Raw genomic sequence first — 19,327 nt, forward strand, 5'->3', positions numbered from 1 at the left:
GAATCTCTGAAATGAAGAAAAAGACACATTTTTCTAAGTTTCAGGAAGGAGAAGAAATAAACATACATGCTGTCTACAATTCTAGAAAACATTAGAATATTTCACTGACTCTATGGGGCTTACCTGTCCAATGATAATTACAAAGATTTATTTTTAAATCACCCGTGTCAGCAAGTAGATGGGCCCCCTATCCCAGAATGCAGCCTAACAGCTTCTCTGATGCTATTTTTCTTCATTAAAAAATTTTATTGATATCTTTTGAATTTTCCATTATCAGTTTTCCTCAATGTCTCTGCATTCTGTCTAAGAAACAGTATTTTTAACAACCCCCCCCCACAAAAAAAAAAAGAAAAAGGAAAAAATCTAGTGCTGACAATTTAAAGGAAGATCATGGTTAGACAGTAGAGTTGACAGATAACCTTGTTATCTGCAAAGGGGAAAGTAGAACCAAACCAAGAAAACTACAAGCAATCCCTTAACTTGTTTGGGTCTCTTAAAAACAGCAATTTAAAAAACATATTCGAAGGTGTTTGGAGAAGGAATTACTGTGAGGATACAGCATAGAGTAATATTAGTACTTACAGAAAATGGTATTTATAAAAGTTAGTAAGAAAAGTCCTAGATACGAAGATACTAAGATAAACAGGGACAATGCTTAACCTGTAATTGGTAATATAAAAGAACATTATAAAGCATAGACATCTTTATGTCAAAGAGCTTAAGGGTTTCAGAACAATGAGGACTGGATGCCTGATACCAAGTTAAAATGTATACCTTGGGTGTTCCATCTGAAAAAAATTTTGCATGGTTATTTCTTAAAAAAATAAAACTTTCTGGGGAAGGGCTCTCTCAGCCCCAATGGAGCTAATTAAGATGGACACCCCAGTTCTCATTAAAACCAATTCCCTGCAATTCTAGAGTTCTGCTCTAAGATAACTGAACAAGCACTAAAACTCACTGGAACATTCAAGATCCTGGGACCCAGGACGTCACTACAAATTATGATGGGTGAAAAAAGAAAGACTTCACATCTGTCCTCTCATTTCATCCTCCCAATCACCTGGGGAGGTAGGTGCTATTCTTAGCCTCATTTTACAGATGAGGAAACTGAGGCAGACAGCAGTGAAGTGGCTGGCCAAAGGTCACAGAGCAAGCAGGTCTCTGAGGTTAAATTGGAACTCCTGACTTCCAAGTCCAGAGCTCCAGGCACTGTCGCACAAAGAAGCAGCGCACTGGGCTACTGGTCTTGACAGGAATTCAATTCCTTGGCAAATATTAACTAATAATGTCTTCTCTTCATCCACTTCTCCTGTAATCAACAGTGGCAGGTGTTGCTATGCAGATATGCCTACATCCAGTGGAAATTTCCAATGTTGATCTTTTCCTTCAAGGGTCCCACACTTAATCTGAAAAGATGCCAGCACTGGTCTATTTCTAAGAAAACTAAGTTTACAATGTTTTAAGCGTTAAGAGTCTGAGGGCAGGCCTGTCACCAGGGCCCGCACACACATATTGGTGACTACTGCACATCAGCTGCACTGAAACGTAGGAGCTGCTTTTCCAGGATTTTCCATGGTTCCTGTAATCAATCTGAGGCTGCCCTAGTCCAAGAGGAACGTACTCTAAAAGTGTTCTATTCAATTCTGTGCCCAGCAACCAGGGAAGGACTGGGAATCGAGCGACAACTTAGGCAAGACTCAGGGAAACTTGGGGAGGAAGCATGCCAAAGAGATCCAAAGGCATGGCACTGGACAATGCAGCCTCTATGAAGAGGCTTCCTATCATGGAAGATGCACCAGTCGCTGCTTCCCAACAGTGGAAGGCGAAACACTTCCCTCTCTCTCTTTTGGGAAATGTGAAGCTACAAGGGCGCTAAGTTATGGATGCACCGCCTTCTACCAAGGTGCTTTTCAGTCTTTATTTGGGGGGGGGCAGTTTGGGGTGGCAAGGCTAGAGCTTACTGGGAAGTGATTCACAAAATGTGAAAAAAAAATGTAGAATAACAGCTTCTATCCATCATTGTAAAGAGAAAACAGCCCTTCAAATCCTATCACTAAGAATTTAAAAAACCACTCTTATTTTGAAGTCAAATGCATGGGCACAGACAGCTTTACCGACAAAGGCTAAAACAAGTCAATGGAAATTAGGCCACAGGCTGCCAAGCGCTCCCAGACTCTCCTAGATCAAACAGAGACACATGCTGGGGAAGCAATGAGGAGAGAGATGTGTGACTGTTTCCTTCAGAGCAGGGGTTTGCAGGCTTCTGTGGGTCCTGGACCCCTTTGGTAGCTGCTGTGACCTCTACACACCCCTTCTCAGAATCATGTTTTTAGATGCCTAAAATTTCTGGTATTACAAAGAAAACCAATGACTGTGAAATAAAGCTCCAAACCTTTGGGGAGAAAGTTTATATTTTCAACTTGCCTCTCACAGCCACCATTTATATTTCCAAAAGTAAAAGCTCTTCAGAAGATAGACTAGAGTTTGAGCACATGACAGAAAATGTCTAAATATCCTCCCCCTCCATCTAGACAATTAAGGCATCTTAGAAATGTTCTATAAACTTCCACAGCATCATCTGCAAACATCAGCTGCAAGTTCCTTCCCCTCCTCGAGAGGAGGCACCTGGAGTACCAGCTGTCCTCTACCAGGTTCTCTTCAGGCTGAAAAGGTTTTGGGTGACAATGGGGCCAGCACTACAATCTGTCCTTGAAAGCTAAGCCTGGCTGTGTTCAGAGGAATTCATTGTCAGAAGGCTGTGAGGGGCCAAAAGAGGGCATTTCAAGGTCATTTATTTAGCCTAATTCCTTCATGCATAAGATGAAGAAGAGTGCCTCAGAGCAGTCAAATGACCTGCCAAAGGTCACAGCCAGTAAGGGGCAGAGCCAAGACTCAAACCCAAGTGCAGTGTGACTTCACTGCACATGCCTGACTCCTTTATGAGGCAGGGGATTCACTGAATGATGTGATATGGGACCACAAGAATTCACAAAGCTCTTATCCAATGATGTGGACGTGCTCCAGCTCAGTGAGTGCACACCCCCCATGATGGAACAGACCTTTTACAACCTCGATGATTACTCAGAATGGTCTCTCTCTTGACTGTCTTCAGGTCAGGCTATGGTCCTTGCCCAGCAGGCTTACAAATTAAAACAATGAGTCTGTGTACACCACAATGATCCCCAATAAGCCCTTAGGAGCAGGGAATTAGGAAGTAAAAATTCTATCATGCCAATAAAGTGGGGTAAGTAACCTCTTTACTCCCTCTGCTCTCCCTGGCCATCTCTGTGTTGTAAATCACACTAAAAAAAGAGGAGACCGTGTTCATCCTGATAAGTTTAATCAACAGCATTCATGAATTTCCAGATTGCAGTTGTATTGTATGCCTTCAAAGGAAAAAAAATGCATTTCCTCTATTAAGCTTTAATCATGGTATGCAAGTAGTTTAATGAGGTGCTTGGAATTATCTACTGGGCAATTTTAAATTAATGAAAAGTAGCCTGACATATAACCAATGTTTTCTGCTTTCTGTCTAGAAGGGAGGAAGGCTGATGGTTGAGGAAGAGGAGGAAAGAAAAGCCTAAAGACTATTAGAATGGAGGTTCTGTGGGCCAGGATACTGGTGGAACTGAGGAGGCAAGCAGAACATCCCCAATGCCCTCCACTCTGGCAACATCAGCCAATCCTGCAGCCAGTTGGCTGAGCCCACACATGACAGGATACATGTTGTTTGCAATCTGTTCCAACAAAATCACAGTACATACCCCACAATAAGTGCAATACCAAGATATATAGGGAGGTTATTAAAATATTAAAAACTTACTTAGAATTGATTTCTTTCTAAAGAAAAAAAAGTACCTTCCTTAAGTTACCAACAGCAGTTCTCTATGACAATATCATTTGCCTTCTTGTTTCTGCCAAGGGGAGTCCAAATTAAACATAACTACAGTACAGATATTTCAACCCTCAGAACTGTTCCCTAAAGACAGCTCTCCTTCATTCATACCCACCGCTGTCCATAAAAGCTGGATTTCTACACCACGATTACTTGATGCATGCAAGATGGTTTGATTCTATAGGAACTTAAAGCAAATATGAGACTTCCATTTAAAATCCTAAATCAGCAAAAAGCAGCCACAATTCATTGTGTAATGATTAGTGAAAGACGGCCAACTTCAGGAGGTCAAGGAAAGTTGCCAGAACAGAACAAGAAGGGTAGGTAAGTTGAAAAGAGAAAACAAGTTGTAAATGAGCGGAAACTCAGCCCTCTGCTGCGAGGACGGTGGGTTTTAATGGTCTGCAGAGGTAAAGGGAACTTTAAAAGATTAGATTAAACTTACTATCAATCCATATGCGTGCTTGTCCTCATTACTTTGGTCCTTAAGGAGAAATGTTCAACACGTTAACAATCATTGACAAGTCACAGAGAGTGTCCTCCCCCCACTGAGCAGCAGCTCACATCTGCTTAAGGGCTCAAGTGGCAGCAGATGCTGCCATTCCCAAGACCAAGTGGAGATGAGCTACCCCACCTAAGCAGCCCTGGTCAGGAACACAACCAACACCATGATGAGGATTATGTATTCAAAAGGCCAACCATGTACTGCCCGGTGATATTCATGCCAAGGACTCAAGGCAATTGTGTGCAGGTAACACTCATTATTCACGATCGATCTATCTGAAGTTTTAAATGTATGCCCCCCTCCAGTCAGACCAATGCCTTCTCCGTTACCACCCTCCACTCTCTTCTCCCTGTGTGAGGACACTTTGCTTGTATTGTATCCCATGGGATAACTGTTTTTCAAGAGTTGGAAAGAGGTAAGTTGCCTGCAACTAAATATATGATTTTATTCATATTCACTCTGATTCAACCAACATTTATTGTCTGCTCTGCGCAAAACACTACTACACTCCTGGGTAAAAACAAAAATGAAAGAAAGAGTCCTTACCCTCAAGAAGTTTTGACTGTACATAAAAAAGCAAAGTGGGAGAAGAAGAGAACACTGACAGAAGGAAGTACCCGTCAGGAGAGGCTCACAGAGGTTAGAAGGAAGGCAAAGTATTCTCAAATGCCAAGATAAAGCAAAGAATACATTCCAAGAATAAGAGGTGGCCTGAGCAAATGCATGGAGGTCAGACAGGAAGTATTACATTTCACAAATTCCTAGCAAGCCAATTCGGCTGGAATTTATGCGAGGGGAATAATGACGGGTAGATGTGATATATAGATATGACGTAGACTATGGAGAGCCTTAAATGTCAAGTGTTAAGGAGTTTGTGTGTTAGCTTAGAGGCAATGAGGAGCCCTTGAAGGATTCTGAGAAGTGTGACAGTTAGATCTATGCCACTGAAAAATTATTTGAGTGGTTGTGGAGAAAATGGATTAGAGAGAAAGGAAAGACTCCTGTCAGGAAAACTAGCAGGTCAACAAAGTGGTCTAAGGAAAAGATGAAGAAGGTGTGAATTACAGCGGCAGCTGTGTAAGTGGAGAGAAAGGGCCACATAGGAGAGAGGTCATGGAGGTCCAAGTCAAGATGTGGAAAGAGGATAGAGAGGACAGAGGGGGAAGGAGGAGTCAGACGACTGAAATTATGGCCCCAAAAGACTTAAGGCTGGTGGCACCCCTAACAGACACAGGGAAATGCAGGAGGGAAATACTGGGGGAAAAGGATGAGTTACATTTGGGACATACTGATTTTGAGTAGAGAACAAGGAAGAGGCATTGTCTAGCAAGGAGAAGGAAATATAAGACTGATGTTCAGGGAGGGGAATATGCCGGGAACCATCTGTGTGGAAATGAAAGCAGTGCTGGAGATGGAAGAAAAGATGACTGGTGCTAGTCATGCTAAGGGACAGGAGATGAATTATTATATACTATTAAGATACTTGTCCCACTTAAGTTCAAATAATGTCAATTCCACGTCAATTAAGGACTTGGAAATGGGGATCACAACAACCTAAAAGCAGTGGAGTAACTGACTAGCTAGTCTCAGGGCTGTGAGGACCCTCAGAGTGCATATGGTCCAATCCCCGAAACCACCAAGGATTCTCTTTAAACCTGATGAGGGCCATGCGGTCTCTGGACATCTGAAGTGATGCCGGACCTTCCGTAGAGAGCAGGTAACAAGTCAATTTTCTCCAAATTATTATGTTAAATATGCTATGGGAGAAAACAGGTTCTCTAAATATCATAAAAATATATCTTAAATCAGATGTTTTAAAATTCAATTATAAAACTAGATGGTAAACTTTTCATCACTTGCTTAGATTAGTTCTTATAAAGCATACATTTCTCTTGAACATTCCCCTGGATTTCTTCTTTTAATTACATTAAGACAAGACTATAGACAGGAAGGGATTAAACACAATGAATAAAATAATAATTATAACTAGAGATTAAAAAATTACTGAAAAACTATGCAGAGAAAAAAAACAGGTTACTTTTGGTTCAGGTGACAAAAGTCCACACATATTCATTTTTACTGCTAATTTGCTAAGAACTTAAACCATAATGGTCACATATCAAAGAAAGTGTTGGAGAGATATTTAGATGTTCATGTTAAAATGTCAATGGTAGTTACAAGTTTCAAATCAAGAGTATGGACTGGATTTAAATCCTCTCTCTGTATGTGATCTAATAGCAGATAGCAGAGAAGCACAAATTTAGATTAACCTGTTGAGGGATTATTCTCTAGCCATATATTCCAACCATCTTTATAGAATTTTCAGAATTGGAGGAGAGCTCAGTGGTCATGTAGCCCAACTCAAAGCTACAAAAGATGCCTTCCAACAGCCCTGCCAAGTGGCCATCCAGCATCTGCACAAAGGCCTGCAGTGAAGGGAAGCTCACTACTTCTCAAGTTGCAACAAGGCCTCTCTACAACCCCTCCCTACTGCTGGTTCTGTCCATTGGGACCAAAGACAAGGGGCCTAACGCCTGTTTTGTATGCCTGGTGACATCTGCTCAAATCAACGAAGATCAGCATTGTGCCCTTCCCAGTCTTCTCTTCTCCAGGCCAAACACACACAGATTTGAAACCAGTTGCAATTTTTAAAAGAGTTGTGCTAAGGATGAATACAAAACTCCTGCTTCATGACTGGACAGAGGGCACCACAAGGTCAGGCCTGCTCCCTGGGGTTTCAGACCCGAAACAAACTACCCTCCTCCTTGCTAGGCATCCCAGCAAGAAAATAAGGCTAGGTATGGCCATCCAACAGGCAGGCCTGCCTCCGTGCAGAGCAACATGGCACATCAGGACAGTCAAGGCTTGTGCTGATACAGATCATCTAATCGTTCACCTTCCTCATCAGATCTTCAGACTCATTACCCAACAGTCAGCGTAGCCCCAACCCCTCCCTGTCTTCAGAGTATTAAACCCCCAACCTGGCAAAGATCATCCTCCCTCACCTCGCTGTTTCTCCCCTCAGTCATCTGATCTCTCATTCCCAGTTCTGAACACTGGTCCTCCCTGTGACTCCATCTTTCCTTGATTGTAGCAACACAGCCGAGATCTGGATGTCTGAGATCTGGGCCACACAAAAACGCTAACAAATTTCAGCAGGCTTTTGGCCAGCATTATAGATCTGAGTGTTTGAATCTTGGTCCCACTATCTGAAAATGAAGCTTCATTTCTCTGCAGAAATGTATTTATTCCTTCTAATAAGGAAAGATATTCTAGCAAGGCTTTTCTTGCATAAAATAGTGTACTTTTCAATGAAATGAAGCATAAAAGTCTAACAAAATATGGTAGAGGGGAATTCCTCATTTAAGTTAGGTGGGAAACTATACAAGAAGCTCATGGAAAAGAAAGTGCTTTGGGGAAGGGAGAGAGCATCTGGAGACCCTACTCTCTTACCCAGGCCTCTACAGAGGGGCTTTGAGGGGGCAGAGGATTGGGCTCAGTCCGAAAACCAGGTTCAAGACCCAGCCGGTACTGATCTGATTCAGCTCTATTCAACAAGCACCTGCTATTATGTGTCAAGCACTGTGCTATACACTGGTGATATAAAAATAAAAATGAAGCAAAAGCAAGCCCTGCTCTCAAGGAGCTGACATTATTCTGGGGGGAAATGACATGTCCAAAATCACTGGGACATAAATACAAAGTAGTTGGAGGACTGGGAGGTGAGGGGGAATGGGGAACATGAAAGGTCTGTTATAGAAGGTGACACCTGAATTAGGCCATGAATGACAAGGACCACTGTGCCTCAGCTTTCTCATCTAATAGGGACACTAAGACTCGGGCTACCTCATGGAAGAGCAAGCGCTTGGTAACTGTCAACTACTACACAAACGTTCATCAAACTCAGGGCTTCCAAATCCATATTATCCAAACAACTAAAAAAAAATATATGTCAAAGATTCTTAAATTCTATTTATCAATTAACAGTCTCCAATCACATAAGATGTGACCCAGCCAGGCCCTACTTCTTACAGAAGAATGCCCATTCCAAGCACCAGAGCTGTTAACATCACAAACTGTTAATTATGTGATGTGGGGTTTGTTTTAGGAAACTCCACTTTCTGTTCTGACCAGATCTAGATCACGGCAGAAAAAAGCTTCCAAAGTGGCCCACAAAGCTCGTACGCTTGTGTTCCCTTAGACTCCAGGTGATAAACGTACGCCTAGATGAAAAGACTCTCAAGTGCAGGGAAGGTATCCGACAAAGGAAGCCAATGTGGCAGCAGTGTGACCAAGAGCCTGGCCAAGAAGCTCCTCTTCTACCCTCTTCACTACTCAGCCAGAAGCTGAGAAGTTCCATTTGGCTCCTGAAGAAGTTTAGGGAGTGAAGGCTTCTAGGAGACCCCACAAATCCATGAGAGCCTCTAGGAACGCTGAGAAGCCTGGGATTATTATTATTATTTTTCCATTAGCCCTAAGTGTCAGAGTTAAAATTATGTAATTGTGCAATTAGAAGAAAGACTCCAAGAGACTGTAGTGGATCTAATCTTTCTCTGGCCAGGCAAAAGATTAAAACAAGCCACAGAGAAAGGTACCTATCAGCTTCTTGAGTATTTAGAATGCACAGCCTCTCTCAAAAAAGCCAACTCAACTGTTTTAGCAACCTGGTGGCCTTGTTCTTGAGTTAAAACATACCTGTTGGGGTTCTTTGTTCACTTTTCCTTAACACTGAAGAAAGCTGCTTGGCATTTCTTGCATAAAAACACTTCATACCCTTCCTTGTTGGCAGCTCCCTTAGTAAATTACTCCTTCCCCAAGGGCTTTTTTGTGGCAGGGTCTGCTCCTGTTTACTTTTTCTAGCGTCTTTATATTCTGTCTAAAAGTATGATCATCCTGAATGAACAGAACGCTGCTTGATAGTGCTGAACTACAATTTCCCGTCTTCTTTGCCATTTCTACCATTAAGCCTCACAATTCTAGAGTTCCAGTTACTAATAGCAAACAGTTTTATCTCTACAAAAAACATATTTGAAAAATAAATGGCTGAGTCTCCAGGTGATCTCTGCCAAAAGACCACAAATGCAGATTTATCAGGTGGGCTAGAGCTAATAACTTGTCAGAGGAAGACTGATAATGATGGGAGAGCCTAGTTCTGGATAAGGTCATCTGAATCTAAATACACTTCAAAGGCAGAACCAAGGAAGCAATGCTAGACTTTTTGATGGCAACTAAAACCACCACTTGATTTTGTATAAACCATTGGGCCAGATTACTGCCACAACCACAACAATCTTGTGATGGGGCTGCACATACGTGAACATCCAGCCATAATGTGCTCCCTCAATTCCAAGACACACACAAACAGAGAAGCAGCAACTGCCCACAGTCTGCTCTGACAATATGTAGCATGTGGGGAAGCCACTGGCTGAATGCAAAGGCCATTAACCAATTTGAGCACAATTTTTGTTGTGTCATTTCATAGCCAAGGAAAGTCCTGATTCCCCAAGGATTTTCTTTGAAGACCTTTATAATTAAATACTGACTTGGAAAAACAGAAGAAAAAATAGATCCAAAAATAGGTAATTACTAGAAGAACAGGCAGAGCTGAGGAGAGAATGGCAAAAATCTAAACTCAGTCTATGGGCCTTCTATCCCCTAATTAGGAAGCCTGGTTTTGTTGCCCTCTACAAAAATGGGGCAGAGACCAGAATTCTAAAAGTGTTTTCCCAAAGGACGCTATCGTATATGGTTTGAGGGCTTGACTTTGATTCCTTCTCTGCCAATGAAAATGAAATTAACAGGCAAGTGACTGAATGACATTTAACTATGAAAGTAGTCTTGTAACTGAAACGGCATGCAAAATACCATTTTGATTGGGCCAGTCAACAAACCCCCCATACTTTGCCAAAAAAGGGGATGGCAGACAAAGGCGGAAATTGTGATAAACACAACAACCAATCACTAACTCAATACTGTATGAGAAAATGCTAACAAAAAATTCAATGGCTGAAAAATGTCCTACTAGAATGAAACCAAAACTTAAAAAAGGTTGATAATGTTGTGCTGGGTTTTTTTTTTCATTTTCAAAGACTTTGCTGGTCACAGATATTTGAAATTATTCAGAATGTTTATTTTATTTAATGTGATTGTCCAGATGGGTCAGATAAAAAAAAAAAAGAATTTGGACAAAAGTCAATTCATGTGTTGCAGGCTAATTTCCTGCAGCTAAGCTGGTTCTTCAATGAATCCATACTAAATGAACTAGAACTAAAGTTACCTTTAAAAATAAAAAACAAAACAGAAAGAATCCCTAATTCATTTCTATCCCATCTACTGGTTAGCTTTTCTTCCTTTTTTGGGGGGAGGGCAGAATACCCCTTATTCCCCTTTTTTCATTCCTATGAAAATAAGAAAAGATCTGCCAGAAACGCATTTCATTCCAGCAAGTGTCAAATTTGGGTGCAATCTAAGAGGAAGAGGGAGTCCTAGATACACCCTCACCTCCTTCCCACCACCACCACCACCAAAAATGATCTCACCACAGCAGACCCAGGCAAGCAAGGCATTTGCCTGGTTGTTCCACAGCACAAGGAATCCCACCCAGTTAGTTTCTTGCAGAAAGTGACTAAGCTGAAGGCAAATCCCATCATGTTACTGCCCCCTCAAGAAAAGGTGACATCATATTGAACAGTAAATCCTCATTAAGTTAAGTGAATCAAAAGCAGTTTACTTACTTTAGCAATCTGCAGCAACACAATGCAGTGTTTAATCGATTCTACCATGTTCTATAAAAACAAAACACTGATTTTAGGATTTTATCCAAATAATAACTTTGCAAATGTTTTCTAAGATTTAAGATAATCATACAATGTTAGCAAATAATATGGAATGCAGGCCCCAAGTCACCTGTGGCAAACTGAGCCTATGAAAGCAAGGGGAGTTAAAACATTAACAGGTGTGCTAATTGAAGAACACCTAGGCCTGCAATGCCAAAGACAGTTGTTTCTTTTGAACTGAAAACAACATAAACTAGATTCTAACCAATCACATACACTTGAAAATGGGGTGTCTTTTCAAAAGGGAGAGGAAGGATTCCCTTTTAAGCTCTTAGATCTCTATCAGCATTATTTCTTTAAAATAGGCTCAGTTAAAGAGAAATTTCTACAAAAGATCTAGACAGAAACAGGCAGTGGAAAGGACACTCTCATAAAACTGGTAGGCCTGAAACCGTGGTGCTTCCTCTTCAACTTTATTGTTCAATGTATTTCTTTACTATTTCCATAAGAGAAGCTATTCAAAATGGCTTGCTCCTTACACAATGACAGAAGGCCAACACATTCATAAGGATATTTGGAAAAAAGAAAAATGTATACAATTACGATGCTCTTTAAAAAAAAAAAAGCCAACTTTTAAACAAGGATCTCAAATCTCTAAGACAGGAAACAGAGCAGGTGTTATCTGAAGTCAATGTCGGTTTGGCAATTTTTTCAACCCTAACTCTATGGTAAAATTCTGAACAGCCTCAATGAGACAACTCTTTGAAAGGTAACATGAATGCTCAACTATCACAGCTACAAATAACCTGAACGGAACGAGTCGTTACAAAGCTTAATGCAAGGACAAAGTTTGTAAAACACAAAACTTACATTTGTGGTCTCTTTGAGAGTCTCAATTCTCTGTGGAAAAATAAAATCCAAAATATAAACCATGAGAAGCATACAAGAAAGTTTTTACCGTTAATACCAATTATAGTAAATTATGCTTATATAATGACCATATAATGCCACTTTAGGCATTTTATTCATGGAGCTCTATGGGTGCATCTGAGCTGATCCCCTAGTCCTCAAGAACTGAGACCCGCCCCCTCCTCCCCCTTACACACACACACACACACACACACACACGCACGCACGCACGCACGCACGCACGCACGCGGCGCCCTTCAAACACTGGGGCAAGCTCAGGCCTGAGGCCTCTGGGCTCCCAGGCTAGGCCACTTACTTACACCAGTGCCTCTACCAACAACGTGATAATTAAACCCAGTAGCAGTGGTGACCCTAAGTTCAAAGTCTGAAGATAATTGGAGGCAATGATCACACACCAGTCCTTTATGACTGACTTTATGTTGTATTTAGAAACAAGTCAAAAACACCTGGATTCAGTTCATCAGGAAAAAGTCATGATTTTAATGCTTGCTCTCTCAGATGAAGATGTCTTGCATACTTTATATATACAACTTTAAAAGGCTTGTTTTAAAATGAAACATTTGGCTAAGCTCATTACCCCCCAACAAAGGAGGAAACCAAAACATAAAACCCAAGAATGGAAAAAAGTAAACAATAAGGAGTCATGGCTAGAATACATTATAAAAAAGGAGAAGACCATTCTTCAAAACAAAAATAGCAACAAAGCTGATAAGCCAAATTATTGCCCTAAGGAAATTAGAGAAAGAGAAAAAATACAAATCTCTAAAAAATCCAAACCCCAAGCCAGAAAAAACCCAAGAGTGCACTTGAACTTTTCTACGAGATGAACAAAGACTGTGTCCACTTAGAGGATGGTGGGAGAGCACTCTTCTATCCTACATGATGCTTGGGCTGAACTCCAGAGCAAGGGCAGTCTTGCCATGCTGCAATGCAGAGCTATTCTGGATGAAACAGGGGTGGCAAAAGCCCTCCAGGGCTTCCCAGGAAACACTGCAGGTGAGCCTCTGAGACTCAGTCACCATGGGTCCACAGAGACCCTCAGTGAAACTGATGTTGCTAAATTAAACACTAGCAGATCCCAACACAACTGTTTTAATTAATCAAATAATACAGAAGAAACAACAATTAAAGGGAAAAACAGTTACCTTTCTCTGTTCATCATCTTTGCAGTTTTGAAGCTTATTATCAAAGAGCTAAAAAATAAAAACCATACACATCAGTCAGAATGACAGTCTAAGAAGCTACTTCAGTATGTAAACAGCATGCATGCAACTTGCAAAAGAGAACCGGAGTTTTTAAAGATGTGTGCTCCAGGAAGGTTATTGTACTAATGTTTTGTTTTTACAGACAAACTAAAAGTCAACACTGTGCTGGGATGCAGCGCGATTCTGGGTGAAACAGGGGCTTCCCACCAAAAGCTGCTGGTGAGCCTCCAAGGCAGATGCTTCTGAGAGTACCTGAAGGCATCTTAAGGCTCACCAGCGGATCTTGCGTTTCTAACCAGTGAGAACAAAGAAAACATTTGGCTTTTAAGGCTCTAAGCCACTACTGGTGCCTCTCAAAAGCAGAGCCACTTTCCCAACATTCTTTCCAGGCAGCCCCCACAGGACCTCTGCTGGTATTTTGTTGAAAGAAAAGAGAACAGGAGAAGCAAGGAGGTAAAGACTCCTACAGTTTTGTAAGTTTGTAAATTGTGGCTTATGTGCATATGCCTTAGGTGAATTCTCACCCACAAACATCAAGGAAGGGCAGTAAGGGGAAGACACATGGAGTTCCAAAATAAGTTTCTTCTGAAACTCACTTGCTTCCACAGGATTTAAAAATGGCCAAGTCCTTTCAGATCTCACTTTGAGTATGTCTATATTATATGCAAGAATTGAGTACACGTTTATAACCATAAAGGTTATAAACCACCATAAACATCTATATATTATTGTCAAAGTAATCAGATTATTGAAAGAAGAGCTAGAAGCTAAAGAAACGTTATTTTAAAACCTTTGTTTTAAAACCAGCAGGAGAGCCAGAAATGTGTGACCGAAAAGTGGAGACCCCCAAACAGTTGGTGCACTTGGGCACCAACCACCTCAGTGCTCAACCTCCTCTGCCCTACCTTCAGCTGATCGATCAAAATTTGCAAATATGCATCAGCCTCTGTCAGTTTCTTATCAAAGTCCTGAACACTGGGAACAAATCCAGAATCTACACCCTAGAAAAAGAGAGAGAGAAATGATTATCATGTACATATCACTACTATCACGCAGGTAACATTAATATTATACAAAATGCTTTAGTCTTCATTCATGAAAACATCTCAGATGCAGAGTAGCTGATGACAGGGAATGTCTATGAATATTCAAAGAGATCTGTGATCTGATCATTTCAGGAATTCCCAATGTCTATGAAAGGGTGACTGAAAATGCCCCAGGTCTCCATGGCTCAGAAGCAGCATGCATCTTTCTCATGAGGTGAGAGTCCATTAATGCCAAAAGTATATATATGAGGTCAATTCTTAGTTAAGAACCTGGCCTTTCCCCAATGGATATGGAGCCACCTCTTCACCATTCAGTCACCTGGCATCAATTCTACAAGCTGCAATATATATAATCCCATTAACAATACAGGGGAACCTGGGGATTAGACAACTTTTCTCTTCAAGAATGCTGCTCTGGCTTCCAATTACCTCCTTGCCCAGACCGATTTCTTCATCCTCAAGGAATTTCTACTAATAGGATGATTTACTTAAATTAGCTATTTTCCAGCACCTCTGCTTTCTGATATTTCCAATGCTGAGCCCTTACTATGTTACTTTCTGATTTTGTCTTTAAATTCTGTTCTCAGTGGAGACACCAGTCACTTCAAAACTAAGCAAACATTCTTCCTACTCTAACAAAATCCTAAAAGCCCACATTGTCTACAAAACTGTCCCTATCTGAGCACAAATAAGTGTTCTCTCTCAACCAATCCTTTGGACTTCGCTCTTACCCCGTGTCCTGGGAATGTTTACTTAAGTATAGGACCAGCAGCTCATTACTCAGTTTACTCAATTGTCTATACTTGTCCAATGTCCTACACCGTGTCTGCTGTGCTGCTCGGTTACAAAAGCAGGAGTTTGTCTCACAGCCCATCGAGAGCCATCCCACAAATTACAAATGCCCTGGTCAGCAATGTGAAGAGCAAAACCATACAAGAACAGAGAAGGAAAAGCCTGTGGCTGCTCTCAGAGGCCAGTCCACTTACCTGTCTTCCCTGGGGCAGTCTTCCTCATGCCCCACCTCAGTTGGCCTCTCTGCAACCTCCCCCCCTTTTTTTGTGGCTCTGCCCTCTGGAGTCCAGCAGAACAACGCGAATCCCTCTTCTCCATGACAACTTTTAAAATATTTGAACACAGCTACCATGTTATCCCTCTGTTTCAATAAACACTAAACCAAATACAAGAAAAATTAAGAATTCCAAACACTGTCAGTTACACAGTATCTTAGGTCACTGGGGAATTAAATTCATTTGCTGTTAATTTTTTTCCCCAATAAAAAACAGGAATGATACTAGCTCTTTTCATAAACTGTGTTGCTTACAATCAGGAACTTTGTGGTTGTCATTGTTTGAGAGGGCAGTGCAGAAGAGAAAGAATATGTGCCCGAAAGAACAGCAAGGGTAGAAAGACTTACTTTAGCAAGCTTTCATAACCAAAGCATGCTTATAAAATTGTGGCCAATCTTATTTGGAAGATGAAGATAGTTTTCCATTAGAAAACTGGAATGCAAAAAAAAAACAGCCGGAAAAAAAAATAGTCTGTGAGGGTCTATGCCCTGTTTATGTAATTGGAGCCATCAAATCCATAAGCTATAAGAGGAGCTAGACTGCAGTACTGGGGGGGGAGATCACTTTCAGTGGCAGTAAGTGACAGGGAATTAAAAAGAAAGTATATTTGGTACAAACCAGGCTGGCATGAAATGGGCTGGCTAATGTATAATAACTAATAAACGGCAGTACGTATCCAACTTATTCATCAATCAAATAAAAAGTCCAAGAAGAAAAAAAGGGAAGTGTGATTTTTCAGAATTTAGTGGGGATTATGGAAAGGAGATGTGTTTAGTGTAGTAAGGATTACTGTGTCCTATCTAAATTCTCGTTCACTCCTTTTTTCAAATATCTCACCTTCAAAAATCAAATAATATCCATCCGATCATTTGGAGCAAGTCATTTCAAAGCACTCTAGAGTCTGAGACCTCTCAGGCCACTGAGAACACATGCTTGACCAAGAATCCCCAACTGTAAGGGCCAAACAAAACAAGCCAAGCCCAATCTTCTTTCTACATCAACAACAGCCTTCCAAATATTTGAACAAAGCTAGCCCATCTTCCCTAAATCTTTTGATCTCCAGGTTAAACATTCCAGTTTCTTAGATAAATCTTCCTAGGCATGAATGTTTACCATCCTGGTTGTCTTATTCTGGATACTTAACAATATCCTTCCCTAGAAAATGGTACCCAGAACTCAACACTGGACTCCCAGATGTGGTCTGACCAGGGTAGAGGTCAACAGAATGCTGCGCCTCTCTAACTGCAAGTACAGGATAGCATTACCTTCCACAAACTGCCCTATCTCACGGCTGACCCATACTGAGCTCAGAGTTCCCCCTTTACCACCTACAAATTTTCCAGACAAACTTCAATAAGTATAACCAACCAGGCTTTCCTATCCTCTATTTGCAAAGCCAATCTATGACTAAACACTCCTTTTCAATTTCATCTTATTTGCTATCAAGATCTTTTTGAAAGCTTACTGCCATCCAGGGTCTGGATCCTATCAATCCTCTTCCCAGGAAAGTGTCACTGCAAAAGTGATCAGCGTGCCATCTTAATCAAACCATTAGTTTTTTTTTTTAAGTGTTCAACAGCAAAGGACCAAACACAGATCCCTGCGGTACTTCTTTGGACACCATAAATGGCCATTAAATTAGGCTGGGATCCACCTACAGCAGACCTACTGTCTACTCCGTTTCTTTGCTTTGTTGGATTTTGTTTCCTGTTCTTGCTACACTGGACCTACTCTACTGATACAGGGCAATGGGTTTTGAACTTTTGTTGGACTCCCGCTTGGGAGTCTCGAGAAATCACACCTCCCCCTTGCAAAATAATGTTTTAAAATATGCAGGAAACGTTAAACTTCAGTTAGAAGTTAATGAAAATTAACATGCAATATTTATTTTCCTTGAAATCTATACACGGACCCCTTTGGGAGCTCCAGATTAAAAACCTTTAGTGCCTGATATCTGAGTAAGGAGAGAGACCCAGAAGACAATCCCCCACCTCTCTTCTTCAGTTTGAAAGCCCACCAAAATTTGAAGGATCCCTCCTCCAGCCCATAGAGGCCTGAAATCCAAATAACTCACACTGGATTATTATCACTTATGTCACTTTCCCTTACAGTCATCTCTTGTGGCTATCATTATAAGAACTCTCAGATCTGCTGCTAAATCTTCTTTCACCCATTTACCTAACTTCTCTGCTTATGTTCATCTCCTTTATTAAATATACACTCATGTTCATAAGCACAGTCACCTGTACCCACCCCAAATACCCCCATGTATATACATATAAGTTCGCAAATAAAAAACAAAGCAGTCAAATTTCAGAAATCTGCCGATATTAATCTTAAAAGTGTTCTTCAAATAAGGAAAACCTTCCATTTATGAAAAATGTGGGCTTAGTATTTTACTGAATGCTCGATTATCTTTCCCTCTATAAAACAAATAAGCACTTTAGCTACTCCATGGAATCAGCTGATGCAGAGTCAGAAGAGCCCTCTGAGAGTGCAGAATTCAGGTCAGCATGTCCCCAGTGTCCAAACCTTTTCGCCTGGTCACTGCCTCTTCTTCAACACCTGACAAAGAGGTGTCACAGCCCACTGAGAACATAATCTACTATCCATACCCTTTTAGTTTAACCATTTACAGAGTACTATGAATAGAAAAATTAATCAAATTTAAAATAAATGGATGATTCATTCTCACCACACAAATATCTCTAGTCTCTTTTACCATTTTAAGGGAAAATTTTGCAAGACAGGGTGTGACAGGGTCTCTTCTCCTTTCCTAAAGACTAAAGGAAACAGGGAAGAGAAAATGAAAGCTAGAGTCTAAAAAAATCATTTAAGTCTTATAATTACATCAGAAGGACAAGCACACCAGGAGGCATCCATAGGTAAATTCAGCTCCTATGGGTAGGATAGCTCTGGCCCTCAGGTTAGCCCCTGTAGGCATTCTCCTCGGAGCTGCTCTTTCCCTCTAGTTCTCTTCCTTCCTTCTATGTGTATGTCCATGGGCATGGCATGGCTCAGCACCACTGGTGGCAGTTTTAATAGATCAATAAACCCTACATATTGGAAAAAGGGCAGCACTATAAACTGAAAAATTCCAAGTATCTTCAGTTTTAAAAAGTGCAGATGGTTCATAGAGACATGGGAAAATACAATGGGAGGAGTGGCTTTGGGAATGAACAGGTCTTACACAATCAATTCTTAAGTACCTACTATGTGCCAGGTACTAGGGTTACAAAAGCAAAAATGAAACTATCCCTGCTCACGCAAAACCAAAACTGGGGACCTTGTACCAAGAATAAACAAGAAGCCATCTCTGTGAAGGGACAGAATCAGCAGAGATCACTGCCTGAGGAAGACCACCGATTCTAGGTCATAAGCACTCCCCAAATGAAGTAAACTGCAGAATGATGTTCTACAGTGCTTACTGAACCATAAAGGGCGCTCTAATCGTCCGGCATAAGAAGGGAAAGGGACAGACTCTCCGCTAAACAGAGTTTCAAAAGGAACTTATTAGGCTCCTCAAAGCTGAGTTCTAAAAAGCTAGGTGGAAAATGATCCAACTGCCTCTGCAGAGATCTCCAGCACCACTCAATCATCCCCAAAACAACATCCCTGGTTTTTCTCCTGGACTAAATGTTTCAAGCCAACAAGAAGAAACAAAAATAAATATACTCCCACCAGGATTTCAGTTAAAGCTAAAGGGATAATACTGACATGAAAATGGTGTGTGTGTGTGTGTGTGTGTGTGTGTGTGTGTACAGGTTGATGTCTGTTGGCATTGGTTAACACCTTCATAAGAACTCAAAATAAACACATTTTTGATACTTAAAAGGTAAAGACTGAAAATGAGGCACTAGTAATTGTTGGTCTTTTTTTAATACTTTTTTTTTCCAACTGATT

The 19,327-nt window shown here is 41.0% G+C and overlaps 1 protein-coding gene across 11 annotated transcripts in view; it reads right to left on the bottom strand.

Moving 5' to 3' along the window:
* LOC138164988 (oxysterol-binding protein-related protein 9) overlaps positions 1-19,327 on the bottom strand; it is a 161,575-nt gene that overhangs the window by 19,550 nt on the left and 122,698 nt on the right. For 9 of the 11 annotated variants that reach the window (XM_069093018.1, XM_069093017.1, XM_069093016.1 and 6 more), the window contains 5 exons: positions 14,217-14,312; positions 13,252-13,299; positions 12,047-12,076; positions 11,135-11,185; positions 4,341-4,379 (listed from right to left, as the gene is read on the bottom strand). In XM_069093018.1, coding sequence (XP_068949119.1) covers positions 4,341-4,379; positions 11,135-11,185; positions 12,047-12,076; positions 13,252-13,299; positions 14,217-14,312 — 264 coding nt within the window. The remainder of the gene's footprint in view (positions 1-4,340; positions 4,380-11,134; positions 11,186-12,046; positions 12,077-13,251; positions 13,300-14,216; positions 14,313-19,327) is intronic. The other 2 variants (XM_069093015.1, XM_069093012.1) reach the window with 1 other exon arrangement.

Source organism: Petaurus breviceps, unplaced genomic scaffold (genome assembly GCF_028583685.1).
Source record: "Petaurus breviceps papuanus isolate PSGF00001 unplaced genomic scaffold, PetGlider_PUasm1.0 207, whole genome shotgun sequence".
Classification (NCBI taxonomy): Eukaryota; Metazoa; Chordata; class Mammalia; order Diprotodontia; family Petauridae; genus Petaurus; species Petaurus breviceps.